A 20,486-nucleotide genomic window follows, 5' to 3' on the forward strand; every position below is an offset into this window, starting at 1 on the left:
GGCTGCTGTTTTGTCTTGTTGACTATGTCCTTTGCCTTACAGAAGCTTCTCAGTTTCAGGAGGTCCCATTTATTAATTGTTGATCTCAGTGTCTGTGCTACTAGTGTTATGTTCAGGTAGTGGTCTCCTGTGCATTCAAGGTTACTTCCCACTTTCTCTTCTAAGAGGTTCAGTGTGGCTGGATTTAAGGAGAAAGCATTCTTTTTCTTTTTTCTTTTTTCTTTTCTTTTTTTTTTTTTTTTTTGGTTTTTCGAGAGACAGGCTTTCTCTGTGGCTTTGGAGGCTGTCTCGAACTCATAGAGATCCACCTGCCTCTGCCTCCCAAGTGCTGGGACTAAAGGTGTGGGCCACCACCGTCTGCCTAGGAGAAAGCATTCTTATCCTCTCAGCCATTCTCCAACCTCAATTTAAACTTCCTATTTTAAATGAAAACTAACAAGACTTTGTCATGTCGTGACGGTGATTTGTCAATTCACTCAACAAAAATAATATTTTAATATAACAATAATAATTATGGGAATGATTTATTGAGCATTGTCTTTCTTCAAAGCAATTTTCAAACATTTTTCTTAAAAATTCTCATGACTTCCTACTTTGCATAGGAGGAGAGTGAGATTTGAAGACAATAAATAATATCCCTAAAGCTTTCCACTGGTAAAAATCTACGTTTTGCTGAACCCTATCACAGTACATAACCTAGTTGCTCATCAGTACTATTTGATACTTGGTTGTCACACATCCCGGGTTGGGGGTGGCCCTACCCAGGCCATCAGGGACTATAATGTGACTTTACAGCTGCAGCTCACATGGTGTTGGTTCTTTCATCTTTAATCCTTTGTAACCATCTGACCAAATGAAGTCCTATCCAAAGCAGCCAAGCATAATGAGAGATTACATTGGTTTTCTCCCAGAAAATCCAGGCACAACTCACACTACAGGTGAGCCACACACCTGTACTTCCTGCCTATGTTGTCAGTCATCTGTGCTTTGGCATAAGTGTGTTGTTTTAGAAAGTTAAACTTTTGGTCTAGGTTACATCAAAAAACAGACCCCACACATCAACATCAGGTCAGAGGTTATAGGGCAGAGTGATAACTGGGTCATTATAACAACTGAGACCAGCAGCATCTACTAGCTAGCAGGACTGAGCCCTTTGGCCAAGGAAATACTCGTCCCTGCTAACATAGGACAAGAATAATTGCCACTCTTATCTCCTTTATTGCAAAATATAGTCCATCCATTCTGTGAATCCTATAACACCCCTGAGAATAATTATGAACATAAAGGAAAGACAATGACATACAGAGAATTATTGGCAACTATTCAACAGGCCAGTCTCAACTCAAGTTCTACTGAAGGATATTCCCTGCCCCACACCCTGCTACCATCCCACCACACAATACAGTACAACTCTCTATGTCTCAGCATCTGGGGCCAACTGACACCATCTTTACTCAGAGAAAAGGGAAAAATCAACCTAGTCACAGGCTGGATCCCCCAATGTTCCCCTCTCTACTGTGTGATTTATCATGTCTCAAAATGAGGACTTGGAGAAATCCTAACCTCTTCCCCATAGACATGAACTGTCTCTGTGATCCAGATTAAACCATCTCATGGTAACTTTCCATCTGCAGTTAAAGTCTACATCCATCATTTAATGTCTAACCAACAGCATTTCATGTCAATCACAGCCATGCCAACATTATCCTAATTATTTTCCTTCTTGCCTCATCCAAGATTTTAAAGTTTTACACTCAGGTTGCAGCCACTGTTGCTTAGTTACCCATAATGATTACAATAACCACTGACTATTCCCCAGGACTAAAATGACCCCTTGACACAAACTGTTTCACACAGTACTACTGTGTGGGAAAGCAAAGTAAAAACACTAAGAAGGAAGCTCCTGATACCTAACCTCCTGTGTCCCTTGACATTCTAGTCTTGTCACCACTGTGTGTCCTGAAGGCAGTAGAAATCTTCTCATTATATCTATCATTCTTGTTTATGTGAGTATAAGTCCAAGTTCACAGTACATTCTTATGCACATTGTAAGACCATCTTATGCCACCTCAGAGGGTCTTCTGGAATTCCCAACCTAGAGCACATCCAAAGCATTACATCATGAATCCTTGTACTAACTTGACACACTTCATCTCCTCCTATGGGGATTGCTGTCCCCTGCTCCATCTTTTTGGACTGTCCTACAGGTCTGTTGTTTCTTCTTTCATGCCAGAGGAATCTTCACTCCAAAGCCTGTGCAAGAATATTCATCTGGCCTGTGATCCAAGTGGGTATCACCCTTGCAAATTCCTCGTCAATTGGTTTTTCCTTGATTAGGAAACTGTAACCATCTATTTAAACCTCTGCACTACCTACTTCATCCCATCCAGAGTCTTTTTCCTCTATCCCATTCTGCTTTATTTTTCCATAACAAGCATGTTCAAAATACCATGCAACTTGAGTGAATATAATGTGTTTTATTCATTGTCTGTTTCCTAGTTGTTCAAATTATCCAACTTCGGGGATTCCTCTGTGTTTTTAGTGAACTAAAGTATCTCACTTATCAGGTACCACAAAAAAAAAAATACAATGAATTCACACACAATATTGTGAGGAAGAACCATGTTTAACTGTTCCTCTTTTTTCAGATAAATGAGTGAAAGATTAGAGAATATAAAAAAGTTATCAAAGGTCACATTACTTATAGTGGCCCAATCTTGGTTCCAGTCCAGGCTTCTCTCCCTAGAGCTAAAATTCTGCTGCACTGTGTCTATTAATTTGTCAACTTTACACAAGCTAGAGTGATCTAGGAAGAAGAACCTCAGAGAAAACTCCTCCATCACATCTTCTGTAAGCAAGTCTGTAGGGCATTTTTTAAATGATGGATGTAGGTGAACCCAGACCACAGCCTACATCAGGCCAATGCCACTCCTGTGTACAGTCTGTCTTGAGTTGTATAAGAAAGCAGGCTGAGCAAGCCATAAGGAGCAAGCCAGTAGCAATGTTCCTGCACAGCATCCGCTTCAATTCCTGCCTCCAGGTTCCCACCTTGAGTTCCTGCCCTGGCTTCCATCAGTGGTGAACTATAATCCAAGGGGTGAAATAAACCCTTTCCTTTCCAGCTTGCTTTTGGTCATGATATTTTCTCACAACAATAGAAACGTTAAGACATATACCAATGATGTTTGCCTACAGCGAGTGTGGGAGGGAATGCTAGTGTGGTGGTGCAGAAGAAAGAAAAAGTCCAAATACCAAGCTAAGCAGTTTGGATACTTCCCACTGCAAGCGCTCTAAGCTGAATGGTGATGTAATTAGGCATATATCTTTGAAAGAAAACTCAAACAGCTGCCAGCTAGAGCAGTAAAAACCAGCAAATTGCCAGGAGAGAAAAGCACCACACTTAATGGGGCTTAATGCAGCTCTAAGATTTCCACAGCTAAAAATGGCTTATTTCCTACCCATTCATCAATAGGTGGTTCATTCACCCAAGTCACCTCTTAAAAGAAGTCTGACACAGCAGAAATAGTTGTGAAAGGTACACTTTATTCATATGCATTAGACAGTGGTAAACTATAAACAAGTGAGTTATTTGCCATTTGGGTGCAGTCACAGCTTTCAACAGGATTCAAAAGCACCAGGTGGGAGACAGTTTGTACTACCTGACATGTTGATGTGATGTCTGACTTACTATTGAATGGGTGAGCTCAGAGTGTAGACGTGCCCTCCAGTCAGCAGCACTTCATGGTGACAACTGCCCTTCGTGTCAAGTAAAATAAGTGTACCAACTCCAGTCTGACTTCAGCCAACTGGTTGACTAGTCCCTGAGATACAACGTTTTATTCACACAGTCTTGCTTAATTAGTTAGAAAGAATAAATTGTCAGGTGAGATAGTTGAGGATACAGAAATTATAAATAATATATATATATTAATAGAAATTCATTCTCATCACAGAAAAGTTGCTATTATAAATACTTCTTTGGTTGGTGAGTCTAAAAATATAAATTTCCATATAAATAATGTTAAATATTAATAAATAGGTTTAAGATTTAAAATTCAAATAGTGCTGGCAAGATTATTCTTATTGGGACGATTTCCACCCCCAAAACAGCACCGACTTCTTTTCCGTTTCCTTAGGCTAAGTTTTGGTGACAGGAGGGGCATCACACTGATGAGTTCATTGACAGCTTTGCGCTGGACCTGCACGTCATTTACCTGTTAGGAGAAAAAATGAAATTAACTCCAAGCATGCCAACCACTGGGATATTTTTCTTTTAACATCATGATCAGTGAAAATGGAAATATCCCTTTTAAGAAGAACAATTCTGTATAGCAACGTATTCCTTTCATTTGTAGTAGTTGCTTCTTTAGCAGTTAAGACTACCGGGGTCATTAAAAGCCCAAGTTGTACAAGAGGGATAAGGTGAGTTACACCACGTATCTATCTTTAACCACTGCAGAAATCTCAAAATGGAGTACTAACAGGACTCCTGGGTGGAATGGGGATGAGATTGAGTTTGCAGTAACTCTAAACTTGAACCAGGCACCTAATCTCCTGGAACTTGCTTCGTTGTGAAGAGACTGGTGAGTGACATCTTTATTACAAAGCCTACCACCTTATGCTTTGACTAGTCCTTTCTATCCATAACCCCCCAAAAAAACTTCCCATGGACCAATGCTCCCCTTAGTATACCAGAATGCTTTGAAGATCTACCAAGGAGCCCAGAGACCCATGTGTAGGAAGGAGAAGGCTCATGTTGTTGGGAGCTAAGTTCCCTCCAGAGATTCTGATACCAGCCAAAGCTTGAGAGCCACCAACACAAGCTGAGTACTAAGTGGAAAAAAAAACAACCCAAGTCCAAAACAAATGAAAAACATGATTTTAGATTTCTCCCAAATCAGATCATTGTCATCATGTCTAGAATGGGATTAAAAATAAGCACCAAACATGTTCAGATTAGTAATAATCAATTTGCTGACAATGAGCCACTTGCAACAGTGTTTCCTGTTCTCTGATGACTATACCATTCATGGAACTACTTAAACAACTACTCCATTGGAAGCTAGAGAGCCACTTGGACAACTTCACGCTTAATAAAACGAAGAACATTTACTGTTATCTGGCTTGTTTGTTTTTTCTAATGCTGGAAATACTCTACTTCCTTGCTACATTTCCAAGGATTCAGAGGCTTATAGGCATAAAACTAGTTCCTGAAGAGTGTGTGTGTGTGTGTGTGTGTGTGTGTGTGTGTGTGTGTGTGTGTGTTCCTAAAATGTGTGGACAGTGCAACAAAATAGGACAAGAGTTAAGAGCCTGCTCAACACCACCCATATGAAGCACAACACCCAGAGCTACCAGAGAGGTGAAACCAAGGCCTTAGGAGTATCAGGCTTCTACCAGCTGTGTGTTGTGAAGACAAATTTACTTCCCAGTTTTCAAAACTGCCAAGAATCCAAGAGTCTTAGCCAAAGCTGAACAGCAAGCCGGGAGTGGGAGTGAGTTAGGAATGAGTACTTCATCCATCTCTAGTTGATGAACCAGGATGTGCTGCCATCCTCCAGCCCCTGCTACAGAGCATGAGTCATGGTAGAGTTGGACTAAGGTAGACTGAAACTTGGGCCCAAAACATAAGTAAGACTGCAAAACACAGCCAGAAACCTCCCCCTTTATGTTGAGCCCATTTACCATCAGAGCCTAAGGCTTTAGAATGCCTTTGCCTTCTGGATAAAATTTAGAAAAATGAGGTTTGCCCTTGTGCTTTTGAGTTATCTTGCAGATTCTGGAAGCCATAATTTAAAGGCTTAGGATGGTTTCACAATATAAAGATTTACAACATAGGACAGCCGGAACATCCCCGTATTGAAAGGTTTATTGAACAAGACTTTCATAAGCTATTAAAAACAGTCTTTTCAAAATATGTCTACCATTGCTTCATCTAAAAACAATCTAGACTGCGTACTGTGAGAGGCTAACCAGAGACCAAGGGTAGAACACCCAGGTGTCTCTCAGAGACTCCACTACTTTCTCTTCTCTGACCCTCATTTTCTACCTATGACACTGCACAGGTTTTGTTTGGTTTCTGGCAAAAGAGATTAAATGAATGTAGTGATCCTAGCTGGTCCCTATCAAGATGAGGAAACAGCAGACCAGCCAGCCAGGCATGTGAATCATCTAAAGTCACAGTTCCTTGTGGCCTGCCTGGGAGGAGAAGAAGGCAGTCTTCTCACTCCCTCCCACTGCTCTTTCCACTAACACACAACCTCCCATCCTAAGCGAGAGTTTCCATCACACACCCAGGGGGACCACAAGAGCTCTGCTTGCTGCTCCCCCTGGGTGCTTCCTCCTCAGAGCATTTACTCATCTTGTGGGCAATGGTTTCAATGTCTGTATTTTTCCAAAGTTGACCAAGTCCCTCCCAGCATGCCCATGGTGAGGAAGCATCTCAGACAGGGGTTTATCTCCTAGCCTTATCAACTGTTCAGTGGCCAACTTCTACCATCTGATAATTCAATACAGTTTAAAAAAGATTTACAATATTCTGCAAAGTCGCCTCACCGGAATCTTGGTGATCCTCACAAAGTCATTGAGTTTCTCCATACTGCTGTTGAAGAAGTTAGCAAACAGGTCTGCCTTGATGGTGTCTATGCTCCTCTGGATGGCCTGGTTGTCCTTCAAGGCTTCAAAGAGTTTGAAGTAGAAGGAGACGATCTGGCTCTGGATGATTTTTGTGTCACCGTCCTTGGGAAACAAGAACACAAAGAGAGTCTGATGGGACCTGGTCCATTAGAAACAACAGGAAAAAATGAGGTAAAAGGGCTTTATTCAGCTTACCTTTTGCCAGTTCATCAAGGTATTAAAGACGAGGTCCCCTCCATTCCCAACATCTTCGCTACTTGAGTTCTGAGAAAAAGAGGAAATTTTATTTATAATTAGTTCACCAACTGCCCTAAAAATATCTATCGAGTTTCATCGAATTCAGTGCTGACAATAGTTGCTGATTTCCTTCCCAGCCCTTCCATTTACTTCTAATAAGCATCCCCAAAAGATTCCACGTCAGATTTAGCCAAAGACTATTTTACATGCTTTTAGCTTTAGTTCCTTCTAGCCTAATCTTGAATTGTAAAGCCACAAGTAAACTCATAAAAAAGATGAGATTCTAAGTACCCCAAATAGCTGCAGTGAGCTAAAGAAAGTTACTCTCAGATTAAGAGAGTGTGAAAAGAAGAAAGAAAGAAAGAAAGAAAGAGAGAGAGAGAGAGAGAGAGAGAGAGAGAGAATCATCAGATTAATTCCAGTGTGCACACTGCCCCCTTATGGTGCAGGTCTCTGAAACATCTGTCTGCACTCTTAGGTCTTAATCACTGCTTTAAAAGATAGCTTCAAACACATGTGTGAGTCAGCTTGATTTGCACTGTGAGGGTAAAATTGACTTCAGATGCTTGCACATTATTATAATAGCTATGTGTGTAACGCAGACATTCGGGACAAAATATAAAATTTTAAGAATCAAAATAATTACTTTCGTTAAACTTAGTTGATTCGAAGGAAATTGGCAAAACAAAAAAATGTAAAACTCTAAGAAACATGACTCCTCTCCGACCTCGGTAAGTGGCTGGCTTCAGCGATAATTCATTTACAGCAGAATTTTAAAATCACTCTTCAGAGAAAAGCACAAGCAGGCGATAGTTCTTAGGCAGAAACTTCAAGAACTTCGCTTTCTGTTACTTTTAAGTGATCGGTTGTTTCCCTGGGTGTTTTTAATGGCAATATTCATCTCTCACTATCACTTTCATAATAGTTTGAAGAATGAGAAATGAACAGCCAGCCATGAGGGTAGGAATGCTTCCTAACATGATTAAATAATTTTTTTAAAAAAATCACAAAATAAGTATGTTTGTACCTCATACTCATATTGTGCCCATCTTTGGGGAGATTTGTAAATAACCTGTGAGTCTCTCTAGCGAATTGAACAGAGAGTTATATCAGTATCAAAATCATTAAGTCAATAAACACCTCACCGGCAAATAGCAACATAGCACCCCGTCTTCTCAAAATGACTGTGGACCAAAGAAGGCAGCCTGGTGTTGACAGCGCAAGTCATTAGTCATTTTCAACTACAAGCATTATTAAAAGGTCATACTTACAAAATATTTCTTCAGATTTTCTATTTCTTCAATGAGTGTGCGCTGGCAGTAGCAGCCAGACATAGCCTGCGTGAGGCAGAGCAGCAAAGCCAAGAAGCAACGTGTCGCATTCATTGTCTCAGAGCTAGGCCCACAAGGTAGGAGTCAGGAGCACCGGGATTAAGTCAATGGGTCCAAAGGACTCGGCTGATGTGTCTTCTGTGGTAGCTGATCGGCCAATGGAAGCTATACCCTGCGCCTCCCTTTCTGCCAGTATTTATACCTAATCGAAGGCTCCTCAGGATTACGTATTTTCACACGTTTTTTAAGATGAGATGGTGACAGATAGGTGGGGAAGCTAAGTTACTTTGCATTATAACTCTGGTTTTGTGGCATGTCAGGGTTGTAGCTAGAGTTTCCTTTCGACTCCTTGGGCTCTCTGACGATGAGCCAGACCCACTGTTCCCACCTGTGCCATTCTTGTGGGATCCCCTGAAATCACTTTTACTTCACACCATTCAGGGCTGGAAATCATTTACGTGTCTCCCCGCTTTTGCCCTTGTAATGTGAATTCCTCGTCCACAGAACACAGCAGAGTGAACGCTTGTTTGTGGTTGGGAACAGCTGAGAAAGGAAACTCTTGGGCTTCTCAAACCCCTGCAAAGGGTAAGCCTTCTTTAAAATTTCCTTGCAAATGACCAGAAAGCAAGGAAAGCATACAGTTAAAACACCAATGTGGATAGGAAGCCCTTCTTCACAATTGATTAGTAAAATACCTACCTGCAAGTTCAAGATCACTGAGGGTCAAACTGCCCATCAGGAAGAAAATGCAGGCAACAGAGACAAAATATCATTTTTTGGTTTCTCCATTAATAAAAATAAAAATGCAAGAATGACTTCTTAAATATTGTATTTCAACCAACATATTTAAGGTAACATTTCAATGTGCATCAAGGTACATGAGCAATGAGTCTCCATCCCTCTGCCAGGAAATCTTTAAAAGCTGGTATATATCTTATACACACAGCAGAAATCACTTCGGGACTAGCCATATTTCTAATGCCTATGTCCACATGTGGCTGAGGTGACCCCACTGAATATTCCAGCACTAGACACTTACTTGTCCCAAATAACCATTAATAATTGAGAACTGTTTTCCCCCTCAAGTTCAAACAAGAAAATTCCTCTTCCTTATTTGGTAATGTCCCCATGAGAGACAACCCTTCAGGATGGCAGAAGAGGCCCTCTGCTCTTTGGTTCCAACTCAGTTGTGTATCTGCCTTCCCTATATAGATTAGCCTGTAGTGGCTATGGGTGCAGATCCAGTCCTGTACATTCCAGCTGTGGGATTTTGCATGAGCATCTTTGTGGGTTTTTGTTTGTTTGTTTTGTTTTGTTTTGTTTTTCCTATTTTTCCGAAGCTGGCTTTATTGAGATACAATTTACTTAAAGCTATACAACATGCAACATACAGTTCCATGAGTCTATTAAAAGTGTATAATCATGGAAACACTACTGCAATCACAAAACAGGACATGCCCATCACAATAAGAAACATTACCTGGCAGTGTTTTCTGACAATCCCTTTTTCCTAATAAGTACCCAATGATGCCACAGATGTGGTACCATGCAGCATGGATGTAGAACAATGCATTTATTACTTCACTTGGATGTTTGTGTTTTTTTAGTCTTTGACTAGAGTGAATGAAACTCATGTGAATAAATGTGAATAAATTTTGATTCTGATTGGCATTTTTAATCCTTTTGGATCAATGTCTTGAACTGAGTTGACAAGGCCATAAGGAAGTGTGCTTATATGAAATTACTAAATGGTTTTCAACATGGATAGACTTGTTACTTTACTTTCAAGAAAACAATATTCAGAGGTCAAGTTTTCCAATGTCTTTTCAGTCCCTGGAATAAGTATTTTATTGTGAGATGTCAGAGTGGGAATGCTATAGGACCTGTGGTTCTCTTTTTTTTCTTTTTTTATATATATATATAATATATATTTATAATATATTATAATAATATATATATATATATTTGAATTACAAACAAGATTGAATTACATGACGATCCCAGTTCCCTTCTCCCTCCCTTCCTCCTCTACCACCCCTCCAACTAAAATCCTACCTGTCATATGTCCTTTCTTCTAATCTATACCTGGCTCATTCTTTCTGCTCCCTCATGACCTCTGCATCCTTCCTTTTCTTCCCTTCTCACTCTCATAGCTTCCTCCCCCCTCTTCCCATGTTCTCAATTTGCATGAGCATCTTTATGACATCTGTGACTCAGCTTCTTCATCTGTACAGTGAGCTTAATGCCAGTACTTCCTGTCATACTTCAGCCAAAAGGTTCCATCAAATGATCCATGGGAAGTGGTGGGAATTCACTGGACCCACTCAATAAAAGTTATCAGATGCTGAGTAGGTAGCTGGTCCCTTAGTAACACCCTGCATCTTGTACATGGAGTTCCTTTGACCTTGTGTTCCCTTCTCCCTCACCTGTGCACCTCAGAGTGGTACCTAATTATCTTGGCGCAGATGAAAAATCATCTCCTTGAGTTCTTCCCCAAACCTCCAGATACTGGGCTAGCACTTTCTGGGTTTTCATGGAGTCTTAATCCCCCAGTTTCATCTAGGAGGTATCTATTCATATCTTTTTCCCCTGGGGGCTGATTTTCTTATAATCTGAAAGTGTTTTATTGCTTCCATGACATCCTTTATTTCCTGCAAACATTTAAGCACAGAGATTTACACACACACACACACACACACACACACACACACACACACACACACACACACGAGCATTTGAACATTTATCTGAGAATGTATTTTGATGGCTGGAGATGCAGCCCAATATGTAGAGTATAGCATGCCCATAACCCTGGCTTAAAACAGCATGAAATGCAGGAGGTAGGATGATGAGTTCAAAGTCACTTTTTGCTTCAGTCAGAATAAGAATCATATGAACCTGTCTCAAAAATAAAATAAAATAAAATAAAAAGTCTAGCCTAGTTGTGGTATACACCTTTAATCCCAGCACTCAGGAGGCAGAGGCAGGTAAATCAAGGCCAGCCCGGTCTACAGAGTGAGCTCCAGGACAGCAGGACCGTACAGTGAACTCCCATCAAAAAAAAATTATTAAGTTATTTGCTTTCATTTTTTTCAGTTCCAATGTATTCCCTCCAATTTGTAGGAAATTAGCTTTCCATTAAGCATGATTTATTATTAATGCTAGAAAACGGCATCATGTCTCCTTAGCTAATACCCAATGACTGGGACCATTCTATGCTTTTAATTAATTTTAAAAAGTTGTCTTTGCACTCCCAGCAGCAATAGTTGTGTGTTCATCATATTCCACATCCTCAACAGCATGAGCTGTCACTTGTGTTACTGATCCTAGCCATTCTGACAGGTGTAAGATGGAATCTCAAAGTAGTTTTGATTTGCATTTCCCTAATGGCTAAGGATATTAAACATTTAAGTGTTTCTTAGCCATTTGAGTTCTCCCTATTGAGAATTAGATCTGTATCCCATTTTTACTTGGATTATTTAGTAGCAATTAAATGACTCTTAATGACATTCTGCTATACTCATACATCAGTGTCATGCTCATCTATCACCAGAGAAGCTTCCTCTTGCAGCAGATAGAGACACATACAGATCCACAGCTAGACATTATGCAGAGACAGAAAGAGAGACCTTGGAACACACAGTCCTAAGTGAAATGTCTCCATCAAATCCTCTCCTCAGAGTGCAGAGAACCCTGAGGAGGAAGAGGCAAAGAGTGTAAGAGCCAGAGGGGATGGGGGACACCAGGAGAACAAGGCCCTCTAGAGCAACTGAGCAAGGCTCATTTGAGCTCACAGAGACTGAAGCAGCAAGAACAGGGCCTGCACCTTTGCACATATATTATTATAGCTTTCTGTTTGGCATTTTTACTGTACCCCTGAGCATGTGAACGAGCAGGTCCCTGATTCTTGTGCCTTCTCTTAGGGCTCTTCTCGTTCTGTTGGGTTGCCCTGTCCAACCTCAGTGTGATGACTTTTTGTTTTAGTTTATTATGTTTTATTTTCTCATGTTTGGTTGTTATTTCCTCAAAGCCTGCTCTTTTCTAATGAGAGACAAAAGGGGGTGGATGCTGATGGAAGGGAAGATTGGGAAGAGTAAAGGGAAGGGGATGCTGTAATCAGGATATATTGTATGAGGAATTGCTTTTTATATTTTATTTTATTATTCATTTTACGTACCAACCATGGTTTTCCCTCCCTCCCTTCCTCCCTCTCCCTCCTACCTCCCCCCAACCCACCCCCATCCACTCCTCAGAAAGGGTGAGGCCTCCAATGGGGAGTCAACAAAGCCTGGCACACTCAGTTAAGGCAGGACCAAGCCTCCCCACATCAAGGCTAAGCATGGCATCCCACCATATGGAATGGGCTTCAAAGAGCCATCTCATGCACTAGAGATGGATCCTGCTTCCACTGCCAGGGGTCCCACCAACAGATCAGGCTATATAAAACTGTCACACATCAAGAGGGCCTGGTTCAGTCACATGCAGTATCCCAAGCTGTCAATCTGGCGTCAGTGAGCTCCCTCAAGTTCGGGTCAACTGTCTCTGTGAGTTTCCCCCATCATGATCTTGGACTCGCCCTCCATCCATTTGCTCATATAATCCCTCCTCCTTTCTTTGACTGGACTCCCGGAGCTCAGCCTGGTGCTTGGATGTGGATCTCTGCATCTGGTTCCATCAGTTACTGGATGAAGGCTCTATGATAACAGTTGGGGTATTCACCAATCTGATTACAGGGGAAGGCCAGGCCAGGCACCTTCTCCACTGTTGCTAAGGGTCTTAACTGGGGTAATCCTTGTGGATTCCTGGGAATTTCCCTAGCACCAGGTTTCTCCCTAGCCCCATAATGGCTTCCTCTATTGAGGTGTCTCTTTCTTTGCTCTCCCACCTCATCCCTCCCTCAACTCCATCATCCCATTTCCTAAGTTCTCATCTCCCATCCCCTTTCCTTTACTGACCTCCCTGCCCCAGTTTACCCAGGAGATCTCTATTTCCCCTTCCCAGGGTGATCCATGAGGGGAAAGAAAGACTTAAACTATACAAATGTATAGTTAATAAATCATAAGAAAAGTAAAAGAGAAGATGTATAATTTTCAATTATAAAACAAAACAGAAAACTGATCATTGCAGAGTTGTCTTCTGAAAGAACAAAGTTCATATGAAGCTGTGAGGTCAAAGGCTCCCATAGCAACTGAAGTGTGTAGAGACAACACTGACGAGCACAGGCTCTGTAATTGCTCCCTCCAAAGAGAAATGCAGACCAGAGAAAATCCTTGTTCAAGACAATATTGTAAGTCAAAACATGTCAACAACATCAGGCATGGTGCTGCCACTCCCTGTCTTCTAGACCCCAATAGCCAAACTTTGGGTCTCTAGAAACGATATTGGAAATTTTCTGGAATAAAGCCAAAGCTAGTTCTATCTATAATCTCAGTTTTTTCAGTGGAATACAGTATTGGGAGAGAAGAACTGAGAAAAATGGAGAGCAGACAAGATGGCTCTGTGGGTAAAGGTGCTTGACTGCCTGAGTTCAAGTCTTTGAGCCCATAGAGTGGAAGAAGAGAGTCAGTTTTTGCAAATTGTCCTCTGCTCTTCAGGGGCACACCATGGTGTGTTCCTAGCTCTACCCCCAACACATAAATAAATAAATAAATATTTTTAAAGAACTGTGGGATCCATAGGGCCTTGTCTGTACTCTATTTGTTAAGTTGAGAATGCCTATTGGAGATAAAAGATACATATTCAAGCTATGCATACAATTTGGCCAAATGTTCAGATTGGAAACTGCATGGCTAAAACTCAAGCTCTAATAACACTTGGTGTCATGGTGAACCCCGGAATTGTGGAATTGCAGAAGCTGCCAATGTCCTAGCCTTTCAATTTACATGAAGACCCAGAAAAATAAGTGACTTGTTTAAATTCATTCAACTAGCTAATGAAAAACTGAATCTAAAACCCCCTTCCTAATTGACCAATATCTACTAAAGTTTATTGAATACATTTCTGGTTTCTATGTTAGACATGTGAGTTGAATACAGAAACCTAATAACATTTGGGTTTGCAGGTTGTTTTTTCCTATGCAATTGGTGAGGGAGTAGCTTCACTTGATTCCTTTACCGAGAATAAAAGCTATGGGATCCTGGCCTAGGCCTTCCAGCTGTCTTGACTTCAAAGGCATGCAATCTGCACAATCCACCAGGACACTGAACCTGAAACAACACACACTACTCCACCTGATGCCCTATTATCCCCTTCTTCAAACTCCTGACAATTTTTACAAAGGATCATATCTTTCATTTGGCACCTGTCCCTTCAGATCGCATATCTGGTCTTAGTGCCCCACGTGGGAAGTGAATCATCCGAGCTTGGGTTTTCACTCAGGGACACAGGAGTCTCTGATTTAGAACACTGTCACTCCAATAGCTCATCCTTTTCTGACCTTTTCCTGTCTTGTCAATTTCGAAAAGAAATCTCTCTGCTGCTGCCTGTAAAACACCTTCTGTTGTACATGCAAACTAGAGGTTTCACACCTTGCTAGTTCAGCCCACTACTGAACCTGTAGAGTCATTCACCACCATGGTATCCTTCAAAACTTTTGCAAAGCCACCAGGAGCCAAGGTGTGATCGTATTACTAAAACAAAGGGACTGCAAACTTTCTTTTTTCTTTTCAGTTAGAGTTTCTTTCTGAAAACTGGAGATGGTTGTGTCAGCAAGATTTCAACGGCATCTCTTGCGACCCCACTCCGAGCAGAGTCAGTAGTCAAACCTACATCCTGGCTGCCCTTTTCCCCTGCATCAGCAGCCACTTCCCTAGCACACACAACCCGTTATCTCTTCCAGTCCTTCACTCAGATTTCTTCCACTCGGTATGAGTAAGTGTTGGATCCATGCCCCCCACGTTATTTCAGCTCCTGGAACTCCTGACCTCATACGGGCTGAGCCTGCGGAAGAAGTGTGACGTACAGAATGGAAGTCCACACGGAGTCAGGTTTTCCCCGAAATTTGACTCATCAATCCTGTAGGTTAGACTTTTCTGAATCACCTTTTGCTTTTAAAGACCATCTGGACAATTTTGAGGGATGTTGAGAAGAATGGGGAAAACATGACGTTTATGCACTAAAGTGATCAGTTTACACTATTTTCAATTTGACAACAGGAGACTGTGTGTTGATCATCTAGATAGTCATATTCCTGACTTAAAAAGAGTATCTTTGTTCCTTAAGAAGTTTTAAAGCACCTACTGAGTCCTTGACATAGAGTTACTAAAGAAAGATGGAAAGTCATGTTGCAAATTATATCCTAATTTCAACCAATTAGTATGTCTTTACTCAGCATTTACTACATACCTGTAGCTTTAATGGTTGCAGAGAAGTTGCAGTGAGGAAAGTTGGTTGCAACATTAGCTATAATTTTAATCTCTTGATTCACAGTGGAGGGCAGGAAGCCATATTCTTTCTGCTGGAGTATGGACATCAGAAGATCTATTAGGAGCCTATTCTGTCTTCCTACCATGTGGATCCAGAGGTTTGAAGTCAGTCATCAGTTTTGGTGGCTAGTGCCTTTACCCAATAGACACTCTTCTCTGCTCAGGGCTCGTTTGGAGTCCGAGTAAAAATCTGAGTTCTGGCGGTTACAATCACTTGTCTCTGAGTTCAGGTCCCAGCACCCACATAACAAGATGGTCACAGTCCAGTGCATGCCTGATACCCCAGCACTGAGGGGGTAGAAACCAGAGGACCAGTGGGGTTTTCTGGCTACCAGCCTAGCTAGAAAAACACTAAACTCCTACTTCACATAGAGACCATGCCTCAAAGTAACTAGGCAAATTTGACACCCTCCTCTAGCCTCACGTATGTACAGGCACACAGTTTCACACACACCATGGCATATATAGTCACCCATATATGTACACATATTCATATAAAAGGTGTGTGTGTGTGTGTGTGTGTGTGTGTGTGTGTGTGTGTGTAATCCATACTCTTACTCCTATACTATGCTTCCCTTAGGGAACCCATTATCATCAGTGCATTCAAAGACTAGCTATTTCTAGTAGAGGAATACTCTAGTCATGTTAGCATTCTGAAAGTCTAGGAGTCCTCAAGGGCACTTTCATTGACCAACCACAAGTTAAAAGAACCCCAAGACCATGCTCAGGTTTAATAGTTCACTGCAGGAACTCAGAGAAAACATTCCAGGCATGATTGTGATTTATTGCAGTGTTAAAATATAGACCAAAATTAGCAGAGGAAAGAACACAGAGCAGTGTCCAGAAACTTCCATGAACAAACCCTCCAGTTGCCCTCTGCCAGGGAAGCAGTGATCAGTGGTAACTTTGCCCAGTAATGATGTGTAACTACAGGCACTATTGGCACACCTGTTAAAGGAGCTTGACCACCTTTATTGCAATTAATTACATCAACATAGCTGACTGCCTAGTTGTCCAACCTTAGTCTCCTCTGCTTCCACGGTTTAGTCTGACACTTTGCACTGCAAGGGGACACCCTTAAACCATTGATCACCGGTAGAAAATTCGCTGCCCTCCTAGGCACCCCCATAACTCCTGCTGTATTTAATTTGCAGAATATATATGCTTTCACTCTCCAAATTAGCTCAAGTAATAAATCAAAACAGTGCTTCTAAAGTTAAAGACCACAAAGTCCAAGAAACTCTGAATAAATATTTTTTTACTCTAGCAAAACAGAACTTGGGAATAATTATTTATGTGCCCAAATGTTTCTGCCATTAAAATGACTAATGCCTAATATCAAATAACAACTACCTATGAAGTGCATAAATGGACCTTTCTCATTTAATTCTGACAACTGTGGAAATCAAACATTTTCATTTCATAGAAAAAAAAAGTAAGGCTCAGAAGGGATAAACAACTTACCAAAAATCACCGAACTAACAAAAGACAAGACAAGTGTTACTCAACCTATACTAGCACTCTTGACCATCCCATGCCAACCAAGCCAGTGACCCTATCTTTAGTCCTAAGAGTTTGATGAATTTACTATCACCCTGATGTTCATGTGTTTAAAACAACTGTGATTAATTTTACCTATTAGACAATATGTGTAAGGAATCTGGAAGAGCCCAGAGATGGATAACAAAGCTACAGAACCAAATTCAAAACAGCATCTATCGCAGGCACTCTCAGATCTCAGGACTGTGAATGTAGTCCTCCCATAGGGCAGCATGTGGGAATAAATGAATAAAGTCTAATGCTTCCGTTTTCATCTTTGTGTCAGTGTGGTCCAGGAAAGTGCATCTAACTGGCTGATCCTGGATCAGCTGGCCATCAGAAAAGTATCTGGTGGCAGATATTCTAGACACCCAACCTAATTGCACCTATTGAAGGTGATAAGATCAAAAGGAAACAAGGAAAGAGAAGGATGTTTGGTTGCCAAAAACATTGGGAACTGAACTAATGAAGGCTTTCAAAATGACAAAATCCTTCGGTAGAGTTTGCAAAGTGTCTTTTTTTACTTTACGTCTTTTATTTTTTTTTTAGCTTATGATATAATTAAATTATTTCCTCCTTCCCTTTTCTCCCTCCAAACCTTCCTTGCTCCTTCAAATACATGACCTCTTTTTTCATTAATTTTTGGTCTATATAATGTTACTTGTATGTAAGGTTTAAGGGATGACTAGTTTAGTTTTGAATAACCAGGGTACGCTCTTTCCTGGGGAAGACTATTTCTTCCACTGTCAGCATTCCTTGGTTGCCTGTAGTTGTTTGTGTAGTGTTTATACCTCATGGTCTTTCCTCCACCCACTTCAGCATGTCTATTGTTACTGTCCTTGTTCAACTCACACTTAGGTAGTATGCTGATGGACTTAAAGTAGACTTAAAGGTGTATCTTCTGAGGTTACTAAGGGATACAATCTCACAACAAACTCTGATATTCTGGCTCTTACACTATTTCCGCCACCAAGCCCCTTTTTCAGTGTTTCCTGAGCCTTAGGTGCAAGAGTTGTTTTACAGATATATCCACTTGGGCTGGGCTCCACAACTCTGTGTTTTGATTGGTTGTGATTTTCTGTAATGGCCTCCATCTGTTCCAAAGAGAAGTTTCCTTGACGAAGATTAAAGATTACACTTTCCTATATGGACAAATATTTAGGATGTAGTTATAGGTTGTGTTGGTTTATTAAAGTTATGGTTGTAGGTTCTCCTCCAAGAACAACTTCACTAGGTTTGGGCAGTTGGCTAGATTCCCAGCATGATTTCTCTCTTGTTGAGCAGGTCTTAAATCCAGTTAGAGAGGTATTGGTTATCACCAAGGTATGTGTACCACTACTGTACTCTTAGGGTTATCATGATGTGCTGGTCATTGCTGTGGTTTAAGGGCATCATAGTTGTGTAGAACTCTTGGTTGCTTCCTTCCTTTGGAAGTTTGCATGGTATCAGAAGCATTCAGTTCAGTTGCAGCTCAGGGGACTCAAGGATCTGTTTCTGAAGTACATTGTGTTTTTAGCAATAGAGATTTGCCTTCCACTTCTGGGAGACTACCAAGGGCACTAACAATACTGTGTAATGGTTAGGGAGTATCTTGAACAACCATGACCAACAACAACTCAATGAGGACTTCCTGTGTCTAGTGTTTGGGTTTTGTCAGGTGGCTTTTGACTCTTGGATGAAACATTGTCAGTCCAGATGAGAACATTTCATTTAAACTATGTATGTATATTTGTATTTAGATTTACCTGTATTCTTCTTCTTAGGTAGATAATTAATAGTATGATTCCTTCTAACTTTATCAGACGTATTTACTGTTGGTAGAGTACCTGCTAAGCATGCTTAACACCCTGAGTTCAATCCCCAGTCCATCATAAACCTTGTGTGATGGTGCATGGCTATAAGTCCAGGATCAGATCAGTAGTTCAAGGTCATCCTCAGCTATATTTTGAGTTTGAGGTTGACTCAGAATACATGAGACCCTCTCTCAACATGTATATGTCTGTATATGCACGCACACACATACATGCTATCACTGTCTGCTCAAATTTACATTATTCTAAAAATCCAATTGCTTCATAGTTACTATAGTTTTTTATGTTTGTACATATATTTTCCTTTGAAAATTTCCTTCTTAAGACTCTTTTAGTTCAAGAAGCCTAGGATCATGCTGTTCATTTTATGTCCAGCAACCCTTTCTTTTGAGACAGTGTCTCTATATGTAGCGTAAGCTAAGCTTACTGTTTTTAAGATCTATTTATTTTATTTTATGTGTAAGGATGTCTTGCCTGCATGCATGTATATGCACCACTTGCATGCCAGTGCCTGAAGAGGCCAGGAGACAGACTCAGATCCTCTGGAACTAGAGTTATGGACAGTTGTTAGCCACCATGTGTGTACTGGGCCATAAACCCCAGGTTCTCTTAAAGAGCAATAAGTGCTCTTAACCTCTGAGTCATCTCTCCAGTTCCCATCAAACCTTCTAATTTTTTAAGCATCCTGATGCATTTCTTTTCTCTAGTTTCTTCTCTTAGTTGCTTGTTTTAATAATTTCTCTAATTTCACAGAAGGTGGAAATCTAAAAGTAGTTGACACTCTTTTCATTTTGAAAGGTGACAATTATGACACCAGATATCTTTAATCTTCTTCAAATCATCTAGATGTTGTCTTCTTGAGATTATAGCACAGATTTATTACTCCAAGCAACTTGCAACATATATCAATGTCTCTAATTAAGATGCTGCAGCCTACACTGGATGATACATGACTTTCCTTATTTGAAAATTAGAGACATGATTTTCTAATTAGAATCATAGATCATAACTCATTACAATTTTTAAGAAGCTTATTAAATAACAACAAATGCCTTGCATTCTGTCATAGGATCTTGCTTTAAAACAATAAAATAAAGTCAATCCCAAGAGAAGAAATCTAAATAACATATCAGAAGACTATCTACACTTCTGTCAGGAAAGTGAAGGAACTTGAGGTAAGATTTCTTGTCACCCCGGGTGGAGTTTGAAGCTTTTTTCTAGCTGTTTCTTTGCAGAAAGCCTGTCAACCTTCTGCACTATTGGCCTGTGGTCAGGGACTTCCCCCAACATGCCTCCTATCTTTTGACAATGAGCAAAAATTTGGCCTCTTAGGTTTTCTTTGTAGTCACCTGATAGGATTTCCCAGGACAGAGGTGACAAGCCGGCTTTGATCTGACTTCCCATCTCCTTCCTGTGGGTCACCCTGGGAAGAAAGAATTTGCTCTTCTGCCCTCTTCAGGCACTGACGTCATCCTTGAGTTCCTTGGTGCCCCAATGATACATGCCCA

At 40.8% G+C, this 20,486-nt stretch overlaps 1 protein-coding gene across 1 annotated transcript; it reads right to left on the bottom strand.

Moving 5' to 3' along the window:
- Nucleotides 1-3,523: 3,523 nt before the first annotated feature.
- Nucleotides 3,524-7,270, bottom strand: Ifng (interferon gamma). Its single transcript, XM_035451195.1, has 4 exons — nt 7,165-7,270; nt 6,832-6,900; nt 6,556-6,738; nt 3,524-4,214 (listed from the first exon to the last, which is right to left on the bottom strand). Exons 2-4 carry the CDS (start codon nt 6,844-6,846, stop codon nt 4,056-4,058), a joined length of 357 nt encoding a protein of 118 aa, XP_035307086.1. The 5' UTR covers nt 6,847-6,900; nt 7,165-7,270; the 3' UTR covers nt 3,524-4,055.
- Nucleotides 7,271-20,486: the final 13,216 nt, after the last annotated feature.

The sequence above is a fragment of the Cricetulus griseus genome, assembly GCF_003668045.3.
Source record: "Cricetulus griseus strain 17A/GY chromosome 1 unlocalized genomic scaffold, alternate assembly CriGri-PICRH-1.0 chr1_0, whole genome shotgun sequence".
Classification (NCBI taxonomy): Eukaryota; Metazoa; Chordata; class Mammalia; order Rodentia; family Cricetidae; genus Cricetulus; species Cricetulus griseus.